We start from the raw sequence: 26,636 nt of genomic DNA on the forward strand, positions 1-26,636 counted from the left end.
CATTTTAAATTTCATAATTAGATTGTAAGCAACCTATATTTATATACAATGTATCTGTGGATGAAAATATCGATATGGATATTTTAAACATTAAACAAAACAAGCGGGCTGTGATACCAATCTGGTAATTTAAGTCGAGCATCTAGGCAATTTAATCCAATCTGGGGGAAGCGTCTAATTTCGGCGCGTGGAGGAATTGACACGTGGTCCAAATCACCGGACACCGGCTGAGCGGGCGAATATGCAAATTACTCACAATTTATCAAGAATATTGGTTTTTTTTCCAACTTTAGTAAATTCCACTTGGCAAACGGTGCTGCACTGCTGACGTGACACCTTGTCTCCCTTACACCTCAAATCCCAAGTAGCCGTTGAGGGGACCCACCCAGAATCCACAAAAAAGAAGCCGAGTTCCGAAGAAATGGATTTGGACCGTAATTCATGGGCCTCTTAAGGAACCCGCTCCTAACGCCGTTAATCACGGGGTCAATCCCGTCAAAGGAAATTAAAGCACAGTCCCCTGGGCCATGAGTCCGTGACCCCCCTAATCATAAGCTTGCTTAACGTCCGTGTCAGTTGAAAACGGCGTCACCTCCCCTGATTAGGAGAGCATTTTTTTCTCACCACCATTTAATATGATGTATATTTTCCATTTTATTTATCATCGTTAAATGAGTTTAAATTTCAAGATTCATATAGTGGATAAACACAAATCTCAAAATTCGAACTTATCTTACGATAATAAATAGAGTGATGATCATACACCACACTAAATGGTGATGAGCAAAAATGCATTCCTGATTAGGCCCCACATTTCACGCAGAACAGATAACAACATTATGTTAGTTGCTAATTTTGGTTAATTAACAGAATTAATAGAGTAGTATTTACTAATCAATCCAATAATTTCGTGAATTCGATTTGAAGTGAATTTGCATATAACAGAAGTTGGGTAAAATTCTTATGATAACTACCACAACAGTAGCCATTCAGTACCACGATCTGATGATATATTTTTTTATTTGTAAATGAAAGGTCTTAGGTTCGAATCTTTTGAATGATGAATTTGATACCAACTTAAGTTGTCTATTGTGTAGTTTAGCCAAACTCTCCCCTCCTTTTAATGTAAAATATATTGTTGTACTAAAATAAAAAATCAAAAAAAATCAAAAACCCTACGACAACGGTATAATTGGCATCGCTACAGATTTCGCCGTAAATGATAGACTTCAAGAATTAAGTAGCCCAAACTAGACTGTGCTAATATACGCCGTTTGCATGGCATTATACCACGTGGCACCGTGGCATTTGCCCCGCATGGGAAATAACATATGGGGATCTAACATATTATATATATGAGAGTTGAGATCATCCCGATGTTGCATGGAGGATGATGCTGCCTATGGCAATGATGGTTGCCATGCAGGCACATGTTTGCAAGATCTATAGCCGTCCACTACCCAAGATCATCAGATCGACGGTTGATGTTTGTCTCGGAGTTGTTAAATATGTTTTTGCCAATCACTATGCAACATGTGAATTTTTGTGGATTTCTTGGCAGTCGATGACTATCAACGGTTAGGATTTCTTATTGGAGAACATGGGACATAGAGCACAACACGTTTTAAGGCTATTTCCAGGAAAAAAGAAAAGAACGTAAAAGTAATATTTGATGCCAAAAGTGGAGATAGGATCCTCGTCGAATTCTTTTTGGGAGAATTTCAAAAATCTCTTAATCATGTATGTTCATCGTATATTATGCGATCAGTTTTCGTTAGGTACTATTTGTGTTTAATTTTAAATAATATAATTTTAAATGATTTATAACTGCATGATGTACGATTAAAGTACATGATTAACGGATCTCTGAAATTCTCACAAAGAGAATCCGACGAGAATCCTATCTCCCAAAATTGAGTATTGGAATGGTGCAAGTCACCATATTATCAACGCTTACGTTTAATTTTATTTTATGCATTAGAAAGAGATTTGAGTCACATAAATACTTTGCAAAGTTATATTGATTCCCAGCTCTTTTAGTGTACTAAGTTTAACACAAGAATGCTGAAAATTATTATAGCAGGCATCAGATTACTTACACGATTTTTTTCTTCGATGGTATTGAAAGTGGTTGCAATCTAGATTTCTCTTTTTAAATGAATTTATTTTTAAAAAAATCAATACAAATACGACACCTAAAAATAATGGATAAATAATACCGACCAAAACAAATACACCTAAAAATAATTGTTTCTCGAGTTCCTGGGGGGATGTTCGCCTGCGGTCTAAAAATCGAGCTTTTTCTTTCGTTTCTTGTCTCGCACTCTTTTATATTTAAGATTTTTAATGGTGGGGTGGGGTCCGATCAATAGTTCTCAACCACGTGTACGCGGTCAGGAAAATAGCGACTTTTATTCGCCTAGATATTTCCACGTCAGCCATCGAGGAGGAGGAGGACCTGACCTTCTCTGCTTTTGGCTTCTGGTGGGCGTTGGGCGGTGGATGGTGGGTGGTGGGTGGTGGTTCTTTTGTTCCTTCCTCCCGCGCCGATTTTTGGTTGTCCTTTTCCTTATGTGGCAAACCCTACCATGTACTATCTATTCTCTATCACATTTCAAAACACGCCCACAAGAGAATGGCTTATCCATATATCAATATATTTGTCTTACAATATTATGTGACTAATTTTTTTTTATAGATCTTATCATCTTAATTCAGATCATAAGATACAATCTTTAACAAAAAATAATAGCCCAACCATATTCAGATTATTTACAACTATGATCCGTGATGAGATATGTATTCAATTAAAGGTATTACTTTTGACATGTTCTAGATGATGAAAACTTCTGTACGTATAATATTTCGTAATATATAACATGTTACATACACTTATTCTTCACGTAAATTTTCTATATAGTACCAAAAATAATATAAAAAATTCAAAATTTTCTCAAAATTATACCAGACAGAGATATATAAATTCTGACATAACAAATAGAAAAGATACAATAGAAAAAACAATTGATGGGTTTTCACATCCCGCCCCGAGGTGGATCACTTCCCGGGCCCGCTCCACCACCGTAGCACGATATTGTCCGTTTTGGGCTTACCATTCCTTCACGGTTTTGTTTTTGGGAACTCACGAGCAACTTCCCAATAGGTCACCCATCATGGGATTGCTCTAGCCCCCTTCTCGCTTAACTTCGAAGTTCATACGGAACCCGAAACCAGTGAGCTCTCCAAAAGGCCTCGTGCTAGGTAGGGATGGGAATATACATATAAGGTCCACTCCCCTGGGCGATGTGGGATGTCACAATCCACCCCCCTTAGGGGCCTGACGTCCTCGTCGGCACATCGCGGCCAGGGTTAGGCTCTGATACCAATTTGTCACATCCCGACCCGGGGGGGGGACCACTTCCCGGGTCCGCTCCACCACCGTAGCACGATATTGTCCGCTTTGGGCCCCGACCACGCCCTCACGGTTTTGTTTCTGGGAACTCACACGAGAACTTCCCGATGGGTCACCCATCCTGGGAATGCTCTCGCGCACTACTCGCTTAACTTCGGAGTTCCAACGGAACCCGAAGTCAGTGAGCTCCCAAAAGGCCTCGTGCTAGGTAAGGATGAGAATATACATATAAGGACCACTCTCCTGGACGATGTGGGATGTCATAATGAGTCTGTTTTTATAGCCGTTGGCTGTCCAGAATAAGCTTTAAAATTGAAAGCTTCCACTGTGAAACCATGGTGCATGGAAGAAATAAAACAGATAATTTAGGAAAAATAATCATTACATAAATGGCCGTGTATGTATACAAAATCATTTAGATTCCACCGAACGCAGCATGAAGCCAAAAATAATAATTATGAACACTCTGGTGGGCACCTCCTCCTCCAACAACTACTGCATCGCATCCTATAAATTTGTATATACAGAAGTATTTGTGGTCAAATATATATATATATATATATATATATATCTGTATGCCCGTTTCACGTCATTTATTCCCGACATGTTAAACCCAACGAATCGTTTTTTTTTTTTTTTTTAATAAATGATGTTATCTACATTAAGAGAAATTAACTTATTTAGCTTTATAATAGAATAATAATAATATGATTTAAATTCTTCTTTGACAAGAATTGAATCTAAGACCTCTCACTTACAAATGAAGAAGAATATTACGAAACTGTAGTATAAAGTGGCTCCACAAATCGAATTCTAGATGCAATCAACCAAGCTCCGATCCCTTACTTTGCCCATCTCTTTCTCTCTCTATTACGAGTTTCGACACGTCAGGACTCAAGAGGCTAATTTCCAATGTGTCATTGCTTACATTACAAGAAAAAGATGTAAATCATGACTATTATTTGTCGTGATGAATAAATATATCATCAACCGCTCAAATGGTGTTGTTTGATTTGACAATTTTTTCTTTCCGTTTGATGTTCAAAGTTTTGTCAAATTATTGATGTTTGAATTTATAAATCAATTTATACTCACAGTTTTCCTTTAAGCTTTTAGTTTTTTAAACCTCAAAATTTGTTTAGTTAAATTTAATTTTCGTTTAAAAAATAAAAATTAACAACTGAAAACTAAAATAATTACTAAAAGGATCCTTAATTTGTTGTAACAAACGAAAGTGGTGGACACACGCAAATTAAAGCACGAGTGCCGTTGAGTTGAAAAATATGGTTTGGAGACAGAGGGGAGCGTTGGAAAGCTAGCCCCATCAAATGAGGAAATTTTGTAGTGTGCTAAAGACACAGTCTGATACACAAAGTGTCATAATATAAATATTTGTAATTTTTTTTAAATAGTCAATCATTTAAATCATGACACTTTATATATTGAAACGTGTTAATAAGCACATCTTAAAATCTCCCCATTTGACACATTTGCCACTCCCCTTGTTACTTCTGAATCATTTCATATTTGCATGTATATCTTTTCATTCATGTGTAACTGACACCTATCCTATGATTGAACATCTGAACTAAGTTTTTCAAAATTGGAGTCACCACCACTAATTTATTTTATTTATGTTTGTTTGTTGGTAGTTAACATAATAAATAAAGGCGTTTTGATTGAGGACGCAATGTACAGTTGCTTTCGTCTTTCAAGCTCATTTCTCATCGATGGAACCCTAATACGTATCTCTTAGTAAGATTAATCAAATATCCCAGCCACTTTGTTTCGTTGCTTAATCATGTCCATCCATCTTTATATAAATAGCCAGCTAGCTACATGGTCACGGCCTAAACCCTAGCATAAGGTAGTTGATTTTAACCTTTTTCTAGACTAGGTCAAGATGAATCGATAACGATATCAGTGTCTTCAATAAAAATGATGGAAATTTGCTTAAAGACATGAAAATTAAATTGAAACTTTAGGGAATGTTAATACGTCAGAAGTATCGACGAAATTTGTCAATTTTAGTTGGAACTTAAGAGTTTCTCCAGTATAGAGTGAAGTCTAACCCATTTTCATATCTTCTCTAATTTTTCCATATTTCCACTAAAATGTAAAAAAAAATGAACATATATATATACACACACACACATCACAACAGTGGCGAAGGTACATGAGGGTGAGGAGTGGCGGCCGCCCCTCCCCTTGCTGGAAAACATGCCTAGGAGCGCTAGTTCAACCCCTTCGTTGTTTTGGTGGAATTTGCAGAGGAAGGGCGATAATTTGGTTGGATTTGTAGAGGAATGATGAAGACGGAGGAGAGAGGTTGGGGCGGCGGTGGCGGCCGAGGGGTGGGGGGGAGGAGAAGATGGAGGAAAGAAGATGGGCTGAAGAAGAAACCATAGCCATGGCATGGAGATTAGCAGACATCGGAGAATAAGAGTTCTGTTTGGTATTGTAAGATCCCACATCGCCCAAGGATGAAGATCCTATAAGCCTTATATGTATATTTCCATCTCCAATTAACACGAGGCCTTTTAGAAGCTCATTGACTTCAGGTTCCATTGGAACTCCGAAGTTAAGCAAGTTTGCACGAGAGCATTCCCAGGATGGGTGACCCACTAGGAAATTCTCGTGTGAGTTCTCAGAAACAAAACCGGGGCCCAAAGCGGACAATATCGTGCTACGGTGGAGTTGAGCCCGGGATATGGTGGGGGCCCGGGCCGGGATGTGACATGTATTGGGTTTAAAGGGGTTGGTTTGCATTTGGTTACGAAGATAGCAAAAGTTGAGATTGTTTTAAATTTGGTATTGGGTTTAAATGGGTTGGCTTGCGTCTGGCCCCATCTTTTTTTTTTTTTTTTTTTTTTTGTGGTTTATTAACCCATTTTTTCATTTATTATTATTATTATTATTATTATTATTATTATTATTCTTGTATGTATTTTTATTTTCTCTTTTAAGATTCCCACCGTATTTATCTTAAACTTTCACATTATTTATAAATATTGTATTACTTTTTAAAAACAATGTAAATATTGTTTAATGCTTATTTTACGATAATTTAAATCCATCTAAGCTCTTGCCTAGATCTCGCCTAGGCACCTAGCTACTAGGTTCCAATCCATTGTTTGACTACCGCCTAATATTTTAAGAGGATCTAATCCTAGCCAATTTAAGCTTCCATTGGCTTTGATATTATTGCTTACAACCGTTTTGATGGAAATACTATTTTTTGTTATGAATATTGACTCAAAACTTTACACTCTCCAATGTGAAAGCAACCGCTTCGATTAAACTTTGCATTCTTTTGAATTTCGCCCCTCCCCTGGGCAAATCTTGGCTTCGCCACTGCATCGCAACTAGAAAATTTAGTTGATATATCATATATAGGAATTTGTCTAAACTATGAGTTCTAATTTAATATATCTTCATTAGGAAGTCTTTTTCTTGGACAACTGTAAGAATGAATATTTAGAAACGAAATCAATATCATCCACCACTCAACTTTGACATGGCTTTTAATTAGTGCACATCTGATGGATATATACGGGCCAAATATGTGCCTGCCAACTAGTCGATGTATGCATATTAACGAAAGACATTCACAGGAAATACACGCCACTCATGTTAACTCGATCCAAATCCCTTCGTGTTATTGTCATGCATCTAAATTTTTCGCATGATCCCAAAATGTCTACATATATGTTGTAGTTTATATGGCAAAATAAATCTGAAATCAACTTAAAAGACATAAATTCGACAATACTTGGAAAACTTTGAATTTGGTCTGATTTGAGCCCGCGACTCATTGTTTCGAAGAGAACGTTATCATGAATCCAACATAATGCTTTGCTGTGACATGAGCTTTTTCAACCGAATTCTATCAATTAAAATGTGTAATAGGATTCTAAGTTTTTAGGATATTTTCGAGATTTTGTTATTTGTTTAATTCATTTCTTATTTGAACTCTTATAAAGTTGAGGACTAAAAGACACCATACAAACCTCCTTTAGGGTACTAGGGTTTGTTATCTACCATATTATCAATCAATAAACTTTGACCCTCTTTCTCTAATGATTTCCGATTTCCTCATCCTTAAAGTTTTAATTTGATACTTTTTTTGTCGTTGAGTCTCCTTTGCTCTTGCTGCATGAAAGTAATAATAATATCATAGCCCATCGAGACAATTGAGAAATTGGATACAGCTTGATCCTTTTACTTGCTACATCCACATGCTTCACACAAAACTAAATTATTTGAAAATAGCGTAATTACTAGTTAAGAATCGATATTATATGGTATCAAACATTTACGTGCAACACAAGTTTGTCCATCAGCTCCCTATACTTTCCTGGATTCGATAGTATAATTAATAAACTAATATATTGGTTAAAAAACTAAATTTTCCAGTAAGCAAGCATAATCCAAGAAGATTAAAATAATGCGGATAAAATTTTAAAGAATAAAAGTTCAAATGAAGAAAGTGTTGAAAGGGTGATGGAACTGGAAGGAAGCGAGAGATTTTCAATGTGCTTGGAACACAGGACGGTACATTACATATCTTTATACAATTAGAATGACACTTCAAGAAAAAAAAAAACTTTCCTCCACTTATAAAAAGACATATATAGTATCGTTTCGTGTTCCAATTACATTAAAAAATCTAAGCATCAGTCTCCATCAAGTAGTTATGCTGAGAAACCTAACTCGGAAATTAAAGAAGCTTATCTGACAACCACTAGGACTCCGTGATGATTATTTATCTGTATATTATGAATGCTAATCCCACAAATAGATAATTAAAAATGATGGCCTTGAGTATGCAGTCATGATTAGGAACAATCAAAAACATTTAAATGGTAGGAAATGCTTGCATCAATGATAGCAAATCCATTGTCATTTTCCCATTCCTCAAATTCATCATCCTTCCTCCATAACCCTAGCTGTACAACTAGTGTTTGGTTCATCATAGTTATGAGGGTAGGAATAACTTTTAAAAGTAGAGTCTACATGTATTGGATTGGTATTGCTGTGGCCGTAAATTCTAAAATGGACTGGCATCATGCTATGATTCAAGATTCTTAGTTGTTGTGTCGTTGATTAAAAATTCTGAATCATGGTATGAACCGGTCCATTTATAAAATCCCTACTATGGCTAGCAAGTATGTAGCAACTTGGGATTGAAAAAGTAATCACTTTGAAGCGTGGTCCTAAACATGAAATTCCAAGTGCATGCAAGCTCATGAACATAATCACTACCAGCAGTACTCTTTGTTGCCTTTTGTAGCAGGGTCCAAGGGAGGAATTTGTGGGAAATGTCTCTAGACTTTTTATTGTGCGGCCAATTCTTAAGAAAGGGATTGGTCTTTTGCATATAACTAGTCAACGTCATATATCCAATTCAAGTTTATAAGTTTGTGTTTGTTAAGAGTATACAATTATTTGAAAGTAACATATGAGAGTTTTGGCATTCCTGATTCCTCCAATCCAAGAGTACACAATTATTTCTGAAAGTAACATATGAGAGTTTAGGGTTTTCATTTTTGCTACGTGTCCCCATAGCCTATTGCAGGCCGGTCCTGTATTCTATCTGATGGACAGTAATGACTTCAAGGTTGGTCTGTAAGTCCTAATCCAGTTCAGAAATATGGGTCAGGCTAACCCAATTGTAAAAACCAAACCTTTGAGGTCTGACTTTTTCTTCCGTAGATCGATCAAACCTCAGGGGGTTCTTGTGCCACCAACATCGTTACTAAGATGGAGCTCTCAAGCAATGATGGAGCTAATATGGGGTTATTGGCTGCTCATTAAATTGTCATATTCTTTGTACACTGAAAAATTGTTTGTGAGTAACATAACAAAGGTTGGCATAACCTCTCATGGATTTATTTGTTTGAAAAAGGCTAACCTTTACCTTTTCAATCTATTCTGCAACCACATTTTTCTCTTTGGAAAAATAGAATTCCTCAAGGGGTGATGCTCAAACAGCTAGATAGCTAGGACGCCTCTACAAAGTGTAACATTAAGAGAGCGGATATATACTTGGATCATTCATATATGTGAACTTGTGATGCTTTGGTTTTCCTTTTTCTTATAATAATTGGGCAGAATAAATACCTTAGTAGAAAAATGAGAGTCTGATGCTTAGCTAAAGTTCAAAGTTTCCCCAGGAGAGATTCCCAAAACCAACACAGCAAGCAATCCCAAGAACAATGCATGCATTTTTAATCACAACCTCTTTAGCTTAACACTCGCACATCAAAATTAAAGGAACGAAGTAGAAGATATTAATCCATCAACACTCATCCTTAATTCCCAATATTAATTAACTTCACCGTCATCTGTCCTTTGATCACTTAATTGCAATGCAAACTACTATAAACTATAGGTACGAACGATCAGCCTCTAGGTTGACAGTAGGTGCACACTTGTTTGGCATCTTAGCACTCATACTCTTGCTTGTTTGGCTCCTGCATTACCGTGGTGGCATCGACTATGATTCTGATAATTCAGATCGAGTTTTCAATGTAAGTGATCATTAAACCATCACATACCCAGCCAGTACCATTTGCTTGCTTAATAGTGGCTCAAGTTAAAGTTAGAGTCGTTTCCTCAATTTGGCAGGTTCATCCGTTTCTTATGTTCTTCGGATTTATTTTCTTTGCTGGTGAAGGTACGTACATATTAGGGTACTACGGTTTAATTTCTTATGCTTAACTACTAGTATCTGAACGAAATATTATTGCATGTATTTGATACACCAGCGATGATGGCATACAAGACCGTAATGTCGAGACACAATGTGCAGAAGTACGTTCACGCCCTCTTACATCTGGTAGCTCCATGTTCCGGGATATTTGGGATCTGCGCTACTTTCAGATACCATGACATGAGGGACATAGATAAATGACATGTATTCCCTGCATTCATGGATTGGCTTGACCACCTTTATCTTGTACGGTTTGCAGGTACGTACGTATAAGTGATAACGATAACTTCATTAATTAGTTAATTAAAGTAAATATATTGTTCCTTAATTACTTAATTAAGCATGTATGCATGGTTTGATTTGGCATGCAGTGGCTGTTTGGAGCTGCTACGTTCTTGTTTTCAAGAGGTATGTCAGAGTCGTCGAGGCTCAGAAGAGTTCCATGGCATATGAGTATAGGTAGGGCACTGCTGTACTAGTCGATCTGTGCTGCCCTAGCTGGTCTGATGGAGAAATTCACATTCCTTAGAATTTCGAATGTGCTGGGTCGCAGGGAATCACACTTGATCAATTTCACTGGACTATCAATCCTCCTGTTTGGCATCTTCGTCGATCTCTCTGTCGCTCTTGCCCGTTATGTGTGATATATAGTTTCTTAATTTAATTTCAATCCTTTTTTTTTTCAGCTGGATTATTCAGTTGAAGACATTGGTTTGGTGTTATATATAATGTTAATTATTTCATATGTATAATCCTTTTTTCTTTTGGTGTGATTAATTTGAGCGAATTTATGTATTCGAGGGTTCATGTGTAAGACCAATATATTCATTATGATATGAATTCAATTATTTTTCTATTAATGATCAGGTAATGTGTTGATTCCTTAATCGGTTAAGTTTGTAAATTGTATCAGTCCCTAATAACTGGAATCTTTTCTAACACAATTTACTTAGAGCATCACCCCCTAATAGTCTGTATCTTCAATGATGATGTGATATGATTTTATCGTACAAACATCATGATTAGAATCATTTATTTTCTTAATCATATTCTAAAGATAATTTTTATAAAAGTTTATTCAACTTAGAGACCGTATACCTAGAAAATGTACCTGCTTGATTGGGGTGCTTTGTAAATGTGATTGACGACGACTTAATTTAGCCGTACGTGACACACAGAAACAGAATGCAAAACAGACATAGTCGAAGCTTTTGGCCTGGCCACCTAAAAAGATCAGCCGGCTAGACGGTTTTCCATATTCCAAATGCTTGGCGGCATCGATCCTTCCATATTCCAAACATTGTTTAGTTTGGGCAAATAAAATTCTAAATCTTTACTTTGATTTCATCCAAACTTCCATGCTTTTCTCGTCGACACCGTTTCTCTTGTGATTTAAATACAGTCATAGTAAAGCTTGTAGCTCTTGAGAGGATTACGCTCACACGTTACAACAATGGCAGCTAAGAGTCGTAGCTACCAAATATCAGCAATCCCAGCTACAATATTTGGGCATTTGCTAGCTATAGCCATAACAATCCTGGTTCTTGTTTGGATCCTAAAGTTCCGCGGTGGCTTCGCTCTCGAAACCCTCATCAAAGAGAAAATTATAAATGTACGTTTCGTAAATTTTTAAATCTTGCATACGTATACTATATGTTCATATCATAAGTGAAGTTTATATGATCATATCCTTCATCTCATCATATTCTTCCTCTCATCTTTCACAGGTTCATACGTTTCTAATGGTGGTTGGGTTTATATTGATCGGTGGAGAAGGTAATCATATTGGAGCTCACTAGGTCAAAAAAATGTGTCTATAACCTTGCTAGCACAAATGTGCCCTCTTCGCAGTTCATATTAGTTTAAACTAGACTATCGTTTATATAAAAAAACATTGCTAAACATCCCTAGAATATTAAGGACTGATCTGATGGGGTAGCAATTGATTGGTGCAGCAATCATGGCATACAAGACAGTCCAAGGGGAAAGGAACACGCAAAAAGGGGCGCACCTGATATTGCATCTTCTAGCTCTGGTGGCTATAATTTTTGGGCTTTACTGTGCCATCAAGTTTGATCACGAATCCGGAGTTCAACATTTTCTTACTTTACATTCCTGGCTCGGCATAATCACCATCTCATTATTTGGTCTTCAGGTAATACCGACACCTTATGATACTTAAAATATGTCAACACCTTATGGTGTCATGCCACTTTTGAGGGAGAAGTGCCTCTTAACTAAATGATCATACACTTATATTGTTGCTTGTTTTCCAGTATTTGTTTGGCTTCGTTCTGTATGTGTTTCCGGGTGGCGACAAGTCGTCGAGGGGAAATTTTATGCCATGGCACACATTTTTCGGGATGGTGATATTTCTTCTAGCAGTGTGCACGGCTGAGACGGGGTTGCTGGAGAGGTTCTTTTTCTTGGGCGTAATAAAAATGAATGAACAAGTACTTATAGTCAACTTCATTGGCCTTTTGCTCTTTCTCTTTGCAGCCACCGTCAGCCTCACCGTCCTCCTCCCTGGGTCTTACTAATTGATCATACCAATTCTTCATCTTTACCTGAGTATTTTCTCTTGTCAATATGTTGTTTTGAGACGAATTAGTTTTGTTGTGTTATTTTTATACAACGTTATATTTACGCTAAGAAGTGGAAAATAACAGTGAATAGTAGTCTTAGGGCTCGTTGGAAATGCTTTTAAAATAACTTCTAAACGAGCTCTTAAAAGTACTTCTAAACGAGCTCTTAAATATTAGTTCATAAGGCTAAAATAACTTCTAAACGAGCTCTTAAAAGTACTTCTAAATGAGCTCTTAAATATTAGTTCATTTCCACATTCATAAAAATTTGTTAAGCCAGATGGATAGCCTATTTGTATACTTAAATTAATAAAGCAATGAACATTCAAGAAAGATTATTCTCATCTTACTTTACATCGTAAAAGTATAGACGATTTATTAAAAAAAATTGAAAGTAGATCAGTACCATTTTACTTTTAGCATAAGTTTCTCATTCTTTTCAACATGTGTATATGTTATATTTTGCAAATCTACAATCGCAAAGTAAGATGCTTGTAATTTAAGTGATCACCAATATTTGCTTTTATATTCGAGATCTGTGTTTGAATCTGCTTCCAATATAAAAACAAAACCTGAAATCACTAAGTAATGATGGTGTTTCTGAACCCACAACATTATTAGTTTTAACAATGGTGGAAGTGGTGGCACCAATGCAGTTTTTCTTGGCGCAAGCGGAGTTTGCATACAGACTTTTTTCTCACCGTGTGATTTGATCAAGCGGCTGAAACTGAGTGATTTGGTGACCGGTTTTGATACAAAGTGGGAAGTTTTTGTGTAAAAAAATAGGCGGTTGTGATGCAAAATAGGATATTTTGTGTAAAAAATAGCGGTGATTCAGGTGTTTTTGAATAAGATGGAGCAAATCTTTGCATTAGAAAACAAAGGCTCTATACAATGCCTTGCACTAGAAGATATGTCCTTGCATTGTTTATATAAGGTTGTGCACACATAGGTGCTATGTAATGTGCCACCGTTGAGCGCTATAATATATATATATATATATATATTTTTTTTTTTTTTGTCGTTATGGAGAAATTCTTGTGTTCACCAGTGGACAACCTCGTTCGTACGGCCACACGTGAAATTTTGTAATGGACTACAATGCAGAAGGTCTCACTTAATTGTGTGTATGAGCATACGAAAGACAATCTTCCTCCAGACGGACACAAGAATCTCTCGTTGCTATGGCAAAGAGGTAGAGGGAGGCCGTGTGCAGCGTTGCTCTGCTCAACCACTGTTATCCAGTTGAAATTTTTTAGTGTGCTGGAAACGCGGCCCGTACACTACATGTCATAAACTAACTTGTAATATGACACTTGATATACCAAACTGTGTTCCTAGCACACTGGAAAATCTCTCGTTATCCAGGTAGAGCATATGCAGATGGAATGATGCCAGCACTAGCTATATAATCAATTGAAGAATAAAGTTTGAATTCCACAACTGCGAGACAATCTTTCACTTTGATTAAAATAACAAGCAGAATCCAAAACTGAATAACACTCATCAATATACTTAACACAGTCAGCACCATTGTTAAAAAAGAATTAAATACAGAAACTAGGCCCGTTGCTGCTTTGTTGCTTCCATTCTCTCCAACAAGCCAGCAATCTCAGCTTGCATTCTAGTTTTCATGTTGTAGTAATCGCAATGTGAACTTTCCAAAATTTTCAGCTCCTCCAGTTTCTTCCTTCGCTTTTCCTCCGTCTCTTTCAGACAGAATTTGGAAAACTTTCCGGCGTACTCTTCCTCCAGCTTCTCTGTCTTCGTCTGTATCATCTGATGGTACCCTTCTGCCTCTCTCCGAGCTTCATCAGCCTTGCTCTGGAACATTCTAGCTTCCGCTTCCTTTATCCTCACTATGCTTTCCAAGCTCTCAAACCCGTCTATTTTTGGAAATGTTCCAAACTGGAACTCATCCTCATTGCTTATATGGGACGATTTGAGGGGGTTCTGACGGGTATCATTAGACAGTGAATCACATTGCATACTAGAACTTGTGTTGTAAACAGCATATTTCGGAGGTACAGAAACAGATTGTGAAAAAGGGGTCGAATCTTTTCTCAGGCCGGCTTGAGAAGCAGCCAACTCTTTTGTGGATAAGGTAGAAGCAGGATATTCTGACACTCCATCTGTATCTATTTAAAAGGAAAAGCAAATCCAGATTTAGGCATGAACAGATACTGAATAACACATATATCTAAGTCGAGGAAGAAACATTTAGAATGAGTATATAAGCAAACATTTCAACTCAAGCTGCATCGAGGACATTCAAATCAAAAGTGAAATGAAAAGGAAAGAAGAAAATAGGCCAACACAACAAAAAAGTAAGCTGTAGAGATTAAAATGGTTTTTAACAGCCACAGGCATATGATCCTCACTGTAGCTATGCAGACAGCCAGTCACAAGCCTCAAGTAATCAACTCAGAGTATTCTATTTGACATAGTTCATATTACGCTAGCCTCCAATACGTGCATAGAATTCTACCCAATCAAGTTCCTTCAGTAATTGTTTTCTAATTTGATAAAGTAACATTTGCTACAGTAGAATACGGCGAGCTGAAGATTATATAGAATTATCATCTCTATGGTTTTATATTCAACATGTGAAGAAATAAAAGGTTGTGTGGTGTTTCTAATACAAAGATTGCTAGTTACGTTTTCTCCAAGACACTCTTTATCATCTACCTTAACATTCCACTTTGGTACATCAATACATTGCCCTTGTTTTACATTAATGCCCAACATTTGTCCCATAAATAGTAGCTGACCAAATGGCAATTCGTAGAATTTTTCGTTTACATCTATTTAGTATGTTTTTTGTCACAATAGTTATAAGATCATTCTTAACATGCAAGGAATAAGCCACACTGATGCATAAGCAGTTCATACTCCGCAACGGGACTAGCAGAAGACAAACAAATTGAACGTAACAGAATAACATACAAGTTGAAATAGAAAACCGAAGAGGGTGACTTACAGTTAAAGAACTGAATAATGAAACTGCAGGCGTCTGATGGAGACATCAATTGGCTTCCAAGCTTGGAGATGATCTCCTCAGCCTTAATATGCAGTTCCCGGCCTATAAAATCATCACTTCTCCTAAAAATCTTCTTAACACAGTCAAGCTCCTTGATAAGGGTCTCTAGTCCCCAGTCTTTTGCACAGCACAGAAACACATCCTTAACAAAACCAAACATTTCTGAAGCATGGCCGCATCCTATGCAATGAAATTGCATCTCAGTTGTCCCAGAGGGACCTTTCAAGCTAGGACCTGGTTTGATGAGGTTCCTCTGAATACCACAAGCAGCATGACACCAATGCGAACAAACATCACAGCCAACCCAACCACAAGTATTATTGGCACAGTCGAAATTCAAACACACAGGACACATACAGGAACTACAAAACCCCTTATTGGCAGAGCAAATTTTGCAGTCACAATCATCAACAGGCAATAAGCTCTTGCAATTCACATTCTTACACCTCATAAACGAGAAAATCTCCACCAGCTCAGTTGCTGGAAGGCGGTTTTTCCCAGATACAAAGTTCCCGAGTCCCATTTTCACAGCAACCAACATCTCCAATTGATCCTTCTGACATTTAGAAAGATTCTCCTTTGTAAGATCAGACCTTCTCTGAAGCCGGTTTTGAAGGCTCACCAATTCTTCCTTCTTCTCCGGCGTGGATATCAGATTCTTCAAGTATTCCTTAGTTGATAAGAGCATTTCCTCAGGAAGTTCTTGAATTGTCTGAGCCATGACAGTAGCAGATTCCGAAACAATTTCGCGAAGAATTCTCTCCGGTCTAGAAAGTTTCCTGGCTCTCCCACCATCCATACCCTCCAATCCTCTCAAACTTTCAGAACCTCTCCCTCTAGAATCCCCAGAAAGGGTATCGATTGTCGGCTTAGCAGGCAATTCAGATGGAAAAAAGGAAAGGTTATCAGAGCTAGTTGTCCTATAAACACTGTTATTATTACAAGAATCCTTACGATTACCCAGCATCATTGACAAAATCCCGCCCCCGTGATTCGACAAACCAACTCCATCTCCAATCGGCTTAAACCTGCTATGAACAGACCCATTAGTGCCCTCCCCACAGTTCCAAATTTGATCATCTTTCCCAACAGAAGACTCGAAATCCGTCGAATTTCGGGTAAGCGAGCAACTGGGGTTGTGGGAAAATGGGTGGGAGTAAGAGTACGACAATGAAGCTGCTGTGAAATCATTGGAGCAAGTTGTCTGTGTGTTGTTAGCAGACGGCGCCAACGACTGTATGCTTCTGCTCGGCCGCGGCATCGCCGGAGGATCGCCATTCTGCAAGGCGTTTGAGGCGGTGAGAGAGAAAGATACCTCCGGCAAGGCTAGAGAGAGATTCAAAGTCTCGAGCTTTGGCTTCTTGTCGTCCCTGCTTTCTCTCTCCGCTTCCTCAGCAAGCTCTCTCTTCGAGCAATTCAACCTGGTTTCGTTCAAATTAAGGAAATCTCTCTCTACCCATTTGTTAGAATTCTCCGAAACCATGGCTTCTTTGCCTTTGAAACTCTCTTTCTCCAACGAAGTCAGCAAATTTGCGCCGGCGAACTCCTTCTCGAGAAAACCCAGTTTGGAACTGTCGCAGAGGTAGCTGAGAGTCAGCTCCTGGGAACTTAAATTTCCAGTCTTTGAGGGTTTTGATTGGAACCCATCAGAACCCATGTCTGAGTCTCTGAGAAACCCGAACCCCTTTTCGGAGAATCCCATTTTATCTTCTGGGTTGTGTTTGTTTTGCTTGGAGATATGGCGAGTGACCTTGCTCTGAGACGCCTCGTCGGTGGCAAGATTCCCATTCGCTCGATCCATGTCACCAAATACGGCCTTATTCACAAAGAGAAGGAGAGAGGGAGAGAGGGAGAGAGTGAGAGGACTTACCAGGTAAGAGAGAGAGATATAGAAAGTGTGTCTGTGAAGACGAAGTGAAAGAGAAACAGAGAGGAAAAGGTCTACAGGGGCTGTTTGGAAATTAGTAAAGAATCTGGGGGTGTGTTTGTCAACTGATTCCTTCAGCACACCATTACTGAAATCTCAGTATCCGTAAATCTGCAACGGGAGGCGCCCTAGCGGCTGGATTTTTCAAGCGTTTTCACCGCAAAACGGCGATACGTTTTTCTGGCCTTGATCTGAAATTACCGAACTGGCCATCTGAATTTGGTGGAATTACTCTATGCAATGCTTTGAGTCATCTTTTTCTTGGTAAATACCTTGACTGGAGTCCGGGGGTGGTGCTGCAGGAAGGGGACGACTTTTTGTATTTTTGGAGAAAAATATGAATTAACATTTAATTAGAGCATAATTAACGTTCAACATCCTTAAAAAGGTGCTTAATTGCTTTCAATTATGAGTCAAATTTTAGCTAGTATTTTCTAGCGGCGGATATTCAAACGGTACTTCATATGTCATAATATAAGTATAGATAATTTAGATTTTTGTATTCTTATTCTTATATTATGATACATGGAGTACCCCTTGAATATTATACACTTTGAAGGTTTTCTCCTTTCCTTCCTGGTAAAGGGTCACAAGTTCAAGAAATATTCATGTAAATGTTATAATGAATTAAGGACACTGTTAATAAATTAACTTTTAAAATAGTATCACGGTCTAATAATATTTTTCTTTATTTATAAAATTATGGCTCTCGGAAACGATGAGTTATATACCCTCCATTATATAAATGTTGTTACAAAGTACACTGACAATATCAACTTACCTCAATTGCCATTTTTCATCGAAAGGGAAGTGTGCAATAAGGAAAATGTCATGGACTTTCTGAAAATTTGGGGACATTAATAATGTAGCTTAATTGCTACCTGAATTCGGAGCTAAGATGTTATTGGTCAAATGAAATCAAGTTTAGCTGTCATGGACTATTTTATGGCAATATTCTGAGACAAATTAAATGCATCAAATCAAAATATATCCCCCGTTTTGGGGTGATTAATCACATTAATGATTGAGATTAACAAAAATTAGGTGCTTCATCGTGTGTTAATTAATCTCAAAGTCAGTTGGAGAACTATATATTCTAGTCACTAATCAAGAATATGGCTTCTGTCAAATCGGAAAACAACTTTGCTCAAAAAGATTGCAAGAATTATTCTTTTGACTTGGAGATGGAATTATAAAATGTGTCACACAATCGCATGAAATTTTATAAGCCTATCCAGAAGGTAGTCAACAACATGATTTTGGTATATTGGTGAACTTCTCGAATTCAAAGAATATTAACCAAAGCACATAATCCTTTTTGTTTTATATGAAGGAACAAACTATTATCCTTAAAGACTTCCATTTTATATGACCTTTGATTATAAACTAAGTGACATACGTTGAAGTTTTATGTTTAAAGTGTTATCTGAACTATCTATTAACATAATCGTCTTTGTGTATGATAACCAATTAGCCTTTTATTTAGTGGCATATTTTTGGCACAGTTGCATCGCTTTCATGGGCATTGAATATAGACACATACGTTTAGCATCCGTGCATAAGAAATGGTGTATATTGTGATTTTTAAAATTTTTTTTAGTGGCGTCGACACATGTTGGCAACCAAAGACAATATTGTTGTAATGAATGTAATATATAATTAATCGGGACAACTTTCGTAAATATCATATCGTCCTAAAAAAGAATAACCAGTATACACGCTAGTTTATCGTAGTTTAATGCCAAAAATATGAGTTGAATTTGCAGAAACTTCACCGATAAAAAGTTTTCAATTTGTTTAGCAGTAGCTACTAGCAAGCTGGCATGAGAAACCCAAACAGTCTAATACTCTAGTGTTGAAGGAGTTGAGATTCTCTCCGGATCATTGTTCTGAATCCAATGATCAAGAAATTTAGACCTTTCAAATTAAATCTAACGGTTGTCATTAACCAATTTCATTAGTCCACCTCACATAAAATAAGGGCCCGAATCCCCCTCTCTTGAACGGTCTGAATTTCTTGATCTTAAGCTCCGGACCGTGAGATCCGGAGTGTATCCCAACTCGTGCAATCTAATACTGAAGTGCTCATTATCCATATTTTTTTTTCAGGTTTAGAGTTATGAAAATGATAAAAAGTTTTAGTTTATTTGAATTGAATATGTGCAAGAAAAGTTGACATTTTGTTTCTTTTAAACGTTGCTGTTATCCAGTTAACAGTTTATTGCAGCTGACCAACAACATCATATGCATGCCGTGTCCAAGAGGCAACAAAGTTAGACTTGGTCGATCTGTTGACTCAGTCGACCATTCTCCTCTCTTGCTAATCCAACATATGTAATGGATTTGGTCATCCACTGTTCTTTTACTTTTGACACCAACAAATACTGTTTTTGTAGGATTATATTCGAACTGTGTTATTCACCACCGCCGGTGAATTCTTACACATTGTTCAGTGATAAAAAATGATTAATCAGATGTTTTTTCTTATTTTTTGCATGAGTTTGTTGATGTAAGTTACTAGGAAGAGGGTGGGAGGGATTCAAAAATTCAAGTGTGCGCTTTAACAATTACTTGATGATTACGATTGCCACGCAGATAAGTGATTAATAAATATTAAGGACGGGCAAGACATGATTAATTAACTGTTAATTGTAGGACATGAATACATCATCTTAGTACTGATTCATTGTTCGCAAAGAAAGTCATGATATCTTAATTAATTAATCACATGGGCCATGGGAATCTTACAGCAATTAGTGGTTTGGTTAATTTGGTAATTAGCGGTGTAAACCATGTAACGTGGGTTGCTTTTGGTCTAGACACGAAAACGACGTCGAACAGGTAAAACGCGTCCGGCAATCCCATTACCTCATGTCTAGCCATTAACTTTGAATGAAATGATTATAACTTTGTTTTTTTAAAGAGAAGAAATATTAAACTTGAGGAATGACTTGTAGCTTAAGTAGCTAACTATTTTTATCTTGACATGTATTTGAGGCATTGTTTCGTTTTTGCCATTCTTAATATCCTCTCTCTCTCTCTCTCTCTCTCTCTCTCTCTCTCTATATATATATATAATATTCAAACATTAATTCACGTAATTAATTAACGGTAGAATTTTCATATTTTGTTGTCCTAAAAATAACAGAATTTTGTATGCTACTTTGAAAAATGAGATACTCTAAGTGTTTTAACTGTTAAATTTTTATATAAAAATACAAAAACGAATGATCAAAATACATATAATATCTTATACTCCGAATCATCCTAAATTTTTTTTGAAAAGCAAATATCCATATTGTGCAATCTGAAAGAAAGTGAATGGTTTGAGCCTAGATAAAAGTGAGTGAAGGAGTACTGGAAGGAAGGATACGTTATATTGATTGTTTGGCCAAGTTGCATGCATGAGGGAGGGAGGGGGAGAGGGACAAAGTCAACACGGTATTGACTTGCGCGGCTGCGGCTTTCTAGACCCTTTCGTTTTCTGTTTTTATTTTGTCCAAAAACAAAAATTAATCATTTGACATTAATATTCACTTCACACCTTATATCCAAGATTGAATATTGAGATCGGTCACTTAGTATTATGTTGTAGTGATATTTTTTTTTATTTGTAAGTAAAAAATCTTATGTTAGATTTTCGTTAAAGATAAATTTGAACATATTATTGATAGCTTATTATGAGGCTTAACTCACTCCCACACCTTATAGTATAGATAATATCATTTGTTAAAAAAAATAAAAAATATTGCAAAGATTGAACGTTGAGATTAAGATTAAAAAGCGTAGCTCTTGGGGTCATTTGAACCCGATGACCCCACCTTATCTCTACCATTGGGAACAATTCAACAAAAACTTAATTTCTTGTCAAATTATATTGAGCGTTGCATGATACTTATAGCTCAAATTGTCAAGAGCATTTACCTATGCATCTGAGGGGGTTGTTGACCCTTCTTGTAATAATTTAAGTGAAGAAAAAGAATAAAAACATCCTTAATTATGAAGTTAAGAAACAAATACAGCCTTAAAACAATTTATAAATCTCTGCCGCCGTTACAAATGGCATATCTCACTGTACAAAACTAATATTAATACTATTCGATTAATGGCAGCATGCATGCTTAATTAATAGGAAACATACCTCTAATTAAACAGAAGTAACAAAAATCTCAAAGCTTTAGAGATAGATCGGGTGAAGACGAACTTGTACTATTTCTTGGTTCCATGCTTGTTCCTGTATTCATATTTGGATTTTGGGCTAATTGATGACCTCCAGCTTCCTCACCCACCTGTCGGAAACTCCCGGGCCAAAACATGCCCACATCATCCTCGTCCATGAACATCGGCACTCCAATATAGCCCTGATGAAACCTTGCTACGCCTCTTGTGTCGGGGACAGGGAACCTCTGATGATCTGATGTTATCATTGTGTTTTGGTGCACTGCAGAATGAGCTTGGATACCAAGAGACCGGAACGCTGAAGCGGCAGAACCATGTAAGGGGAGAGATGCCAAGCTAGTATACCTATCTGGAAACATTCCCATACGCATAGCACGCTTGGCCATTGTCCTCTCCCTCTTATGAGCATTCTGATGGCCACCGAGTGCCTGTGAGCTATAGAACTTACGCTTACAGTAGTTGCATGAGAATACCCTTGGGATTGTTCCTTCTGAAGTAGGGGGTGCAACTGCTTCACTGCTAGTCTCCCCCGTGCCCTTCAATTCAGTGTCGCCTGAGCTAAACTGGAGTGTCAAGTCAAGGGAAACAGGTCCGGGATCTTGTTGTTGATGGTTCTGATTTGTGAGGCACGAAGAAGTGGTTGTGCTGTCCTTAGAGGGGTCAGGAGATTCTTCTTGCAGAGGTATGCTCGAAGTTACTTGGCCCGTGACTTCTGAATCATTTTCAAATTCCAAGTTCAAGTTTTGTGTTAACATGTTTCAGCAGGACAATGAAGTCAAGGACTTCGTTTCTTCTATATGAGCGTAGTCACACGAAGAGTTCAATAAACTTTTCTTAGAGTGTCGTTGTTAGCTTGCCCTTCACCTGCAATCCTGAATGCCAAAATGAGTCATTTTCCATGACAAAGTGGGATTCTTTCTTCTCCTCTATTTCATAGCGACAGAATTTGAAATGGAGGATCAATGATGTTAGAAATTGAGGACTCGAGCTCCTTCCTTTCGAGCCGGTTACACGTGTGCCCTAAATGAGAGAAACCAAATGGAAATTATGGAACCACCAAATAATTGAAACCCCTTCGATCTCCACCGTCGATTCCCCACCTCCACAATCGTGACCGTTCCGAGAACATGATGCAGGCAAAATCATGTCTCTTTTCACAGCCACTTGCCACGTAGCGTGAGTGATTGTCAATGGAGCTGCGCTGGTATCTCATTTAGGGCACACGTGTAACCGGCTCAAAAGGAAGGAGCAGGATGCATGTCAAACACAAAAGAAAACATTTCATGTCGTCTAATAAAGACCAATTAATCGATCATCAACTTAATTATCACAGTCTTGAGAACATTTTAACATACAAAACACATTCCATTGTATCTGCAACTAGGAAATTCGATAGTTGAACATTTTCACATAAAAAATATGATCGACAATGTTCCATCTGCATACTACATAACTGAAACTCATAAAACAATTTTATCAAACACAGTACACAGCTTCCTAGTTCCTATAGAATATGGGGTTTTGCAAGCTCTGAACGTATGAACATTCTCTAAAAGTAATATATTATGACTTGGAAACAGATACGTGGTTTTGGAAACTGAACGGAGCTTGGAAGGCATTGGGATTCAAACGCACAAGGTGTCCAAGAACATATTTGTCACACTGAAGTTATACAAAGAATAATTGTGCTCTGGGGTGCCTTTGTGTCTCTTTGGTCAAAGAGGATATCCGTCCTCTAAAAGGCGGGGGAATCATCAGTTATCTCCAAGTAGTCTGAAGCTATAGTGAGGAATCAGTAAACCAACGGCTATTAGTTATCTCTAAGTGGCATTTAAATGGAAAGACGGAACAACAATCCACCAAGTATTGAAGACGAGAGGTTCAAATAATTGGAGAACATGATGAAAATCTAAACCTCCAGGAGCATCACTAAGAATGGAAGAGGAAAGTCAACAAATTAGGAAATCGATATGTTGATATATGCTTCAACAAGTTACCTTAAAACGCAAAGCAAGAACAAATTAACAACGCAATCGCTGTTGTTCAGTGTGATTGTAAGTGATAATCACATCATTGGAGTATAACATGTGTGGCCATACATTACAAAAGCCCCGATCGAGGAGACATCCATACTTTCAAGTTGTCAATAATACATAATTCTTCAACATGACAATACTAGTTAGCATATATGAATTTTGTTATCATTGCTTGTCACCTTTCACTTTTGGTAATCTACCACAAACAGTTTAGTTTCCTGTAATAATATGCATCCAAACCAAAAGGTCCAACTTCAGAAAAAAGCATAATCCTTTCTTTATTTTGGGGAAGAGAGAAAAGCCACCAGGAAAATCACAATACAAAGAAAACCAGAAAGCATGGACTGGATGGATATATACAAAAAAATAAATGAGAAGCACAAAATCAACCAGAACTCACCAGGTATGTACAATTGAATACCAACATGAAATTGGAGACGCGGGGTTAGGCCAGTATGCTTCCCCTTGCACCAAGTTCGAATCGTCCTCTTCGTAGATTAGAGTAGTTTAAAATCTTGTGAGGAAAAATACTAACAAAACTAGAAATTTAGAAAAGATAGCATGTAGTATGTTGAATTGCAGTGATTAAACAGTCAAAAGCCAATAAAAAGAAATCGGATTAAATTATGAGCAGCAACCAACCTTGGACTAAACTGACAGAATTCAAAAGCACACAAAAGCTGCTATAAAAATCAAATCTAGAGAGAGAGAGAGAGAGAAAGAGAGAGTTGATACCTGTATAGTATTGAAGGTGCAGGCAGGCAGGCTAGCCATCAGCTATGGGTTAGGGACATGGGTACTGCCTGTGCGTTCATGTCACTTGGGAAAGTGCAAGTGAAGTACCACCAGCACCACCACAAAGAAAGGACTAAAAACAGGCATCTGGGTTTTTTATTGTGTATTTTGATTTTTACCAGAATAGTAGTGGGTAAAAGAAATTAAAAGAGAAATAAATGAGGATAAGATGAGGGAAGGAAGAGAAAGACAGATACAGAGAAAAGTTGTACAGTTAAGGAAATAGAGTGCCGGATATTTTTGCGAAGGTTTTGAGAATTTGTAAATTGTGTTCATTTATTTTATATGTTAGAAATTATTTTAAATATTTTTATTTAAAAATAATATAAATAATATTTAAAAAAACAGATTGCACAATGTACGATAAATAAACACGATTTACGAATTTTTAAAATTCTCAACAGTTGTGGTTACTGTTGGGAAAAGAAGGGCTGTGGTTACTGTGGTAGGAGAGAGAGATGGGGACGATGATGGTGTCAAGTCAGACAATTTTACAGAGAGAGAGAGAGAGAGTGATAATTCAGATAATATATTATTAATCACTCTATTTTTGTTGAATTTTGAGCTGCTCTTCCTTCCAGTCCCCAACAGCTGACCTATTAATCAATCAATGAGATGAGATGAGAGAGAAAGACCGAGAGGAGAGAGAGAGAGAGGAGCAACCAAAGAGACAGAAACAGCAAAGGGGTACTTGGGGTACTTCAAGTCCCACATAAAAGATATTTGCAGAGACCAGTGTCTCTTTGCTGTTTCTTCTCTTTCTTCTCTTTCAGTTTTAAAACAAGGAAAATACTAAGAAGGTGAAATTTTTTATGAACTTTCTATAAATTATTTGATGCTTCATGTTTTTACACAATTTTTGTATTAACGTTATAAAATTTTATGTAAAAAATATGAAATGACTAAAAATTCATTAGGAATTTTGTTTTTAAAAAGTCTGATTATTATTTCTCTTCAAACAAAAGAGGCAGATAGTTATAAGTTCATATCATCGACCCGGATATTTCTTATTTTTATCCCATTTGCCTGTTGTTTTATTTAATTTGTTTTTATCATTTTATAAATACATGTGCTTACCTTGAATGTGGGTCCACAAATTTCTTGCAAGATCTCATCTTGATTTGTGAAATGACCGAACTAGATCACAAAAATGATTAAAAAAAAAGGCGATGTTTTTCTTGAAATTCGATAACGACATTGTCGGAAGATAGATTTTTCAATGCGATCGGAACACGTATATTATGTATTCTGATACATATGATGAGATATATGTGCTAAAAGGTTAATCGTTTAAAAAATAAAACTTCTCATCACTTATATAAAAACACATGATGTATCACTCATGAACCGATCATAATAAAAAATTTCTCCCGTTAGGATAGTAAGTTTTAAATGAATCAAATTTTCATCACTGCTCGTTATTTCTTAATTATCTACGACACGTGGTGTATTACTTTGTGTTTCGATTATATTGAAAAATATCTCCAACTTAACTGCTCACCCCTTTCACTAACTCCAAAACCTTTAAAAAATACCAAATAATAAAGAAATGGCCGACCACTTGAACGTGGCGCTGACACGTGTAATCCACGACAAGAAAAGTTGTAATAGTCTCCACTTGCTTTAAAGAAATTTTTTAATATACCAAAATACATTCTTATACAATAAGTGTGTAATACAATTGGTTGAAGTTTTTTTATTTAATTACTTGTATCATTTTGACGACGACAAAAAAAAAAAAAAAATTTATATCATAACACTTAATATAGCAACCGTGTTCACACAAAATATCTCCTCCCTTAGGTTGGCGGTAGAAACTAGAAAGAGCACTGAGCACCATAATTTAAATATAATAATTGTGAGATTAAAGCACGTTACTGTTTGTTTAGTGTGTGATTTCGATTTGTATTATTTTTTTAATATGCTTCGAGTTCTTAACCATTATTC

The 26,636-nt window shown here is 36.9% G+C and overlaps 3 protein-coding genes and 1 pseudogene across 9 annotated transcripts; 2 read left to right on the forward strand and 2 right to left on the reverse strand.

Moving 5' to 3' along the window:
• The first annotated feature begins 9,490 nt into the window (after nucleotides 1-9,490).
• On the forward strand, nucleotides 9,491-10,936 carry LOC103958141 (annotated as a pseudogene).
• A 543-nt stretch (nucleotides 10,937-11,479) lies between these two features.
• On the forward strand, nucleotides 11,480-12,781 carry LOC103958242 (probable ascorbate-specific transmembrane electron transporter 2). The gene is made up of 4 exons (XM_009370491.2): nucleotides 11,480-11,739; nucleotides 11,855-11,903; nucleotides 12,083-12,282; nucleotides 12,404-12,781. The coding sequence occupies exons 1-4, from the start codon at nucleotides 11,581-11,583 to the stop codon at nucleotides 12,665-12,667; spliced, it is 672 nt and encodes a 223-aa protein (XP_009368766.1). The 5' UTR covers nucleotides 11,480-11,580; the 3' UTR covers nucleotides 12,668-12,781.
• A 1,315-nt stretch (nucleotides 12,782-14,096) lies between these two features.
• On the reverse strand, nucleotides 14,097-18,002 carry LOC103958140 (protein OBERON 3). Its single transcript, XM_009370372.3, has 2 exons — nucleotides 15,693-18,002; nucleotides 14,097-14,850 (listed from the first exon to the last, which is right to left on the reverse strand). Exons 1-2 carry the CDS (start codon nucleotides 17,551-17,553, stop codon nucleotides 14,273-14,275), a joined length of 2,439 nt encoding a protein of 812 aa, XP_009368647.2. The 5' UTR covers nucleotides 17,554-18,002; the 3' UTR covers nucleotides 14,097-14,272.
• Nucleotides 18,003-21,648: 3,646 nt separating this feature from the next.
• On the reverse strand, nucleotides 21,649-24,770 carry LOC103958139 (zinc finger protein 4). 7 transcript variants are annotated; one of them, XM_018650102.2, is made up of 3 exons: nucleotides 24,630-24,770; nucleotides 24,295-24,382; nucleotides 21,649-22,722 (listed from the first exon to the last, which is right to left on the reverse strand). In XM_018650102.2, the coding sequence occupies exon 3, from the start codon at nucleotides 22,611-22,613 to the stop codon at nucleotides 21,849-21,851; it is 765 nt and encodes a 254-aa protein (XP_018505618.2). In that variant the 5' UTR covers nucleotides 22,614-22,722; nucleotides 24,295-24,382; nucleotides 24,630-24,770; the 3' UTR covers nucleotides 21,649-21,848. The 7 variants fall into 7 exon arrangements, with proteins under 7 accessions (XP_018505618.2, XP_048428829.1, XP_018505614.2 ...); XM_048572872.1 differs by having other exon boundaries at nucleotides 21,649-22,730; XM_018650098.2 differs by having other exon boundaries at nucleotides 24,295-24,424.
• Between the last annotated feature and the right edge of the window lie 1,866 nt (nucleotides 24,771-26,636).

This window comes from the organism of the source record quoted next, unplaced genomic scaffold (genome assembly GCF_019419815.1).
Source record: "Pyrus x bretschneideri cultivar Hongxiangsu unplaced genomic scaffold, Pyrus_bretschneideri_v1 Contig63, whole genome shotgun sequence".
In the NCBI taxonomy this organism is placed as follows: domain Eukaryota; kingdom Viridiplantae; phylum Streptophyta; class Magnoliopsida; order Rosales; family Rosaceae; genus Pyrus; species Pyrus x bretschneideri.

Excerpts from the sequence above, each read along its gene's own strand:
- LOC103958242 (XM_009370491.2), top strand. The coding sequence starts at position 11,581 with ATGGCAGCTAAGAGTCGTAGCTACCAAATATCAGCAATCCCAGCTACA. Across the intron at positions 11,740-11,854 it reads TCAAAGAGAAAATTATAAAT|GTTCATACGTTTCTAATGGT; the intron begins GTACGTTTCGTA and ends CATCTTTCACAG. Across the intron at positions 12,283-12,403 it reads TCTCATTATTTGGTCTTCAG|TATTTGTTTGGCTTCGTTCT; the intron begins GTAATACCGACA and ends CTTGTTTTCCAG.
- LOC103958140 (XM_009370372.3), bottom strand. The coding sequence starts at position 17,553 with ATGGATCGAGCGAATGGGAATCTTGCCACCGACGAGGCGTCTCAGAGC. Across the intron at positions 14,851-15,692 it reads CATTATTCAGTTCTTTAACT|ATACAGATGGAGTGTCAGAA; the intron begins GTAAGTCACCCT and ends CCTTTTAAATAG.
- LOC103958139 (XM_018650102.2), bottom strand. The coding sequence starts at position 22,613 with ATGTTAACACAAAACTTGAACTTGGAATTTGAAAATGATTCAGAAGTC.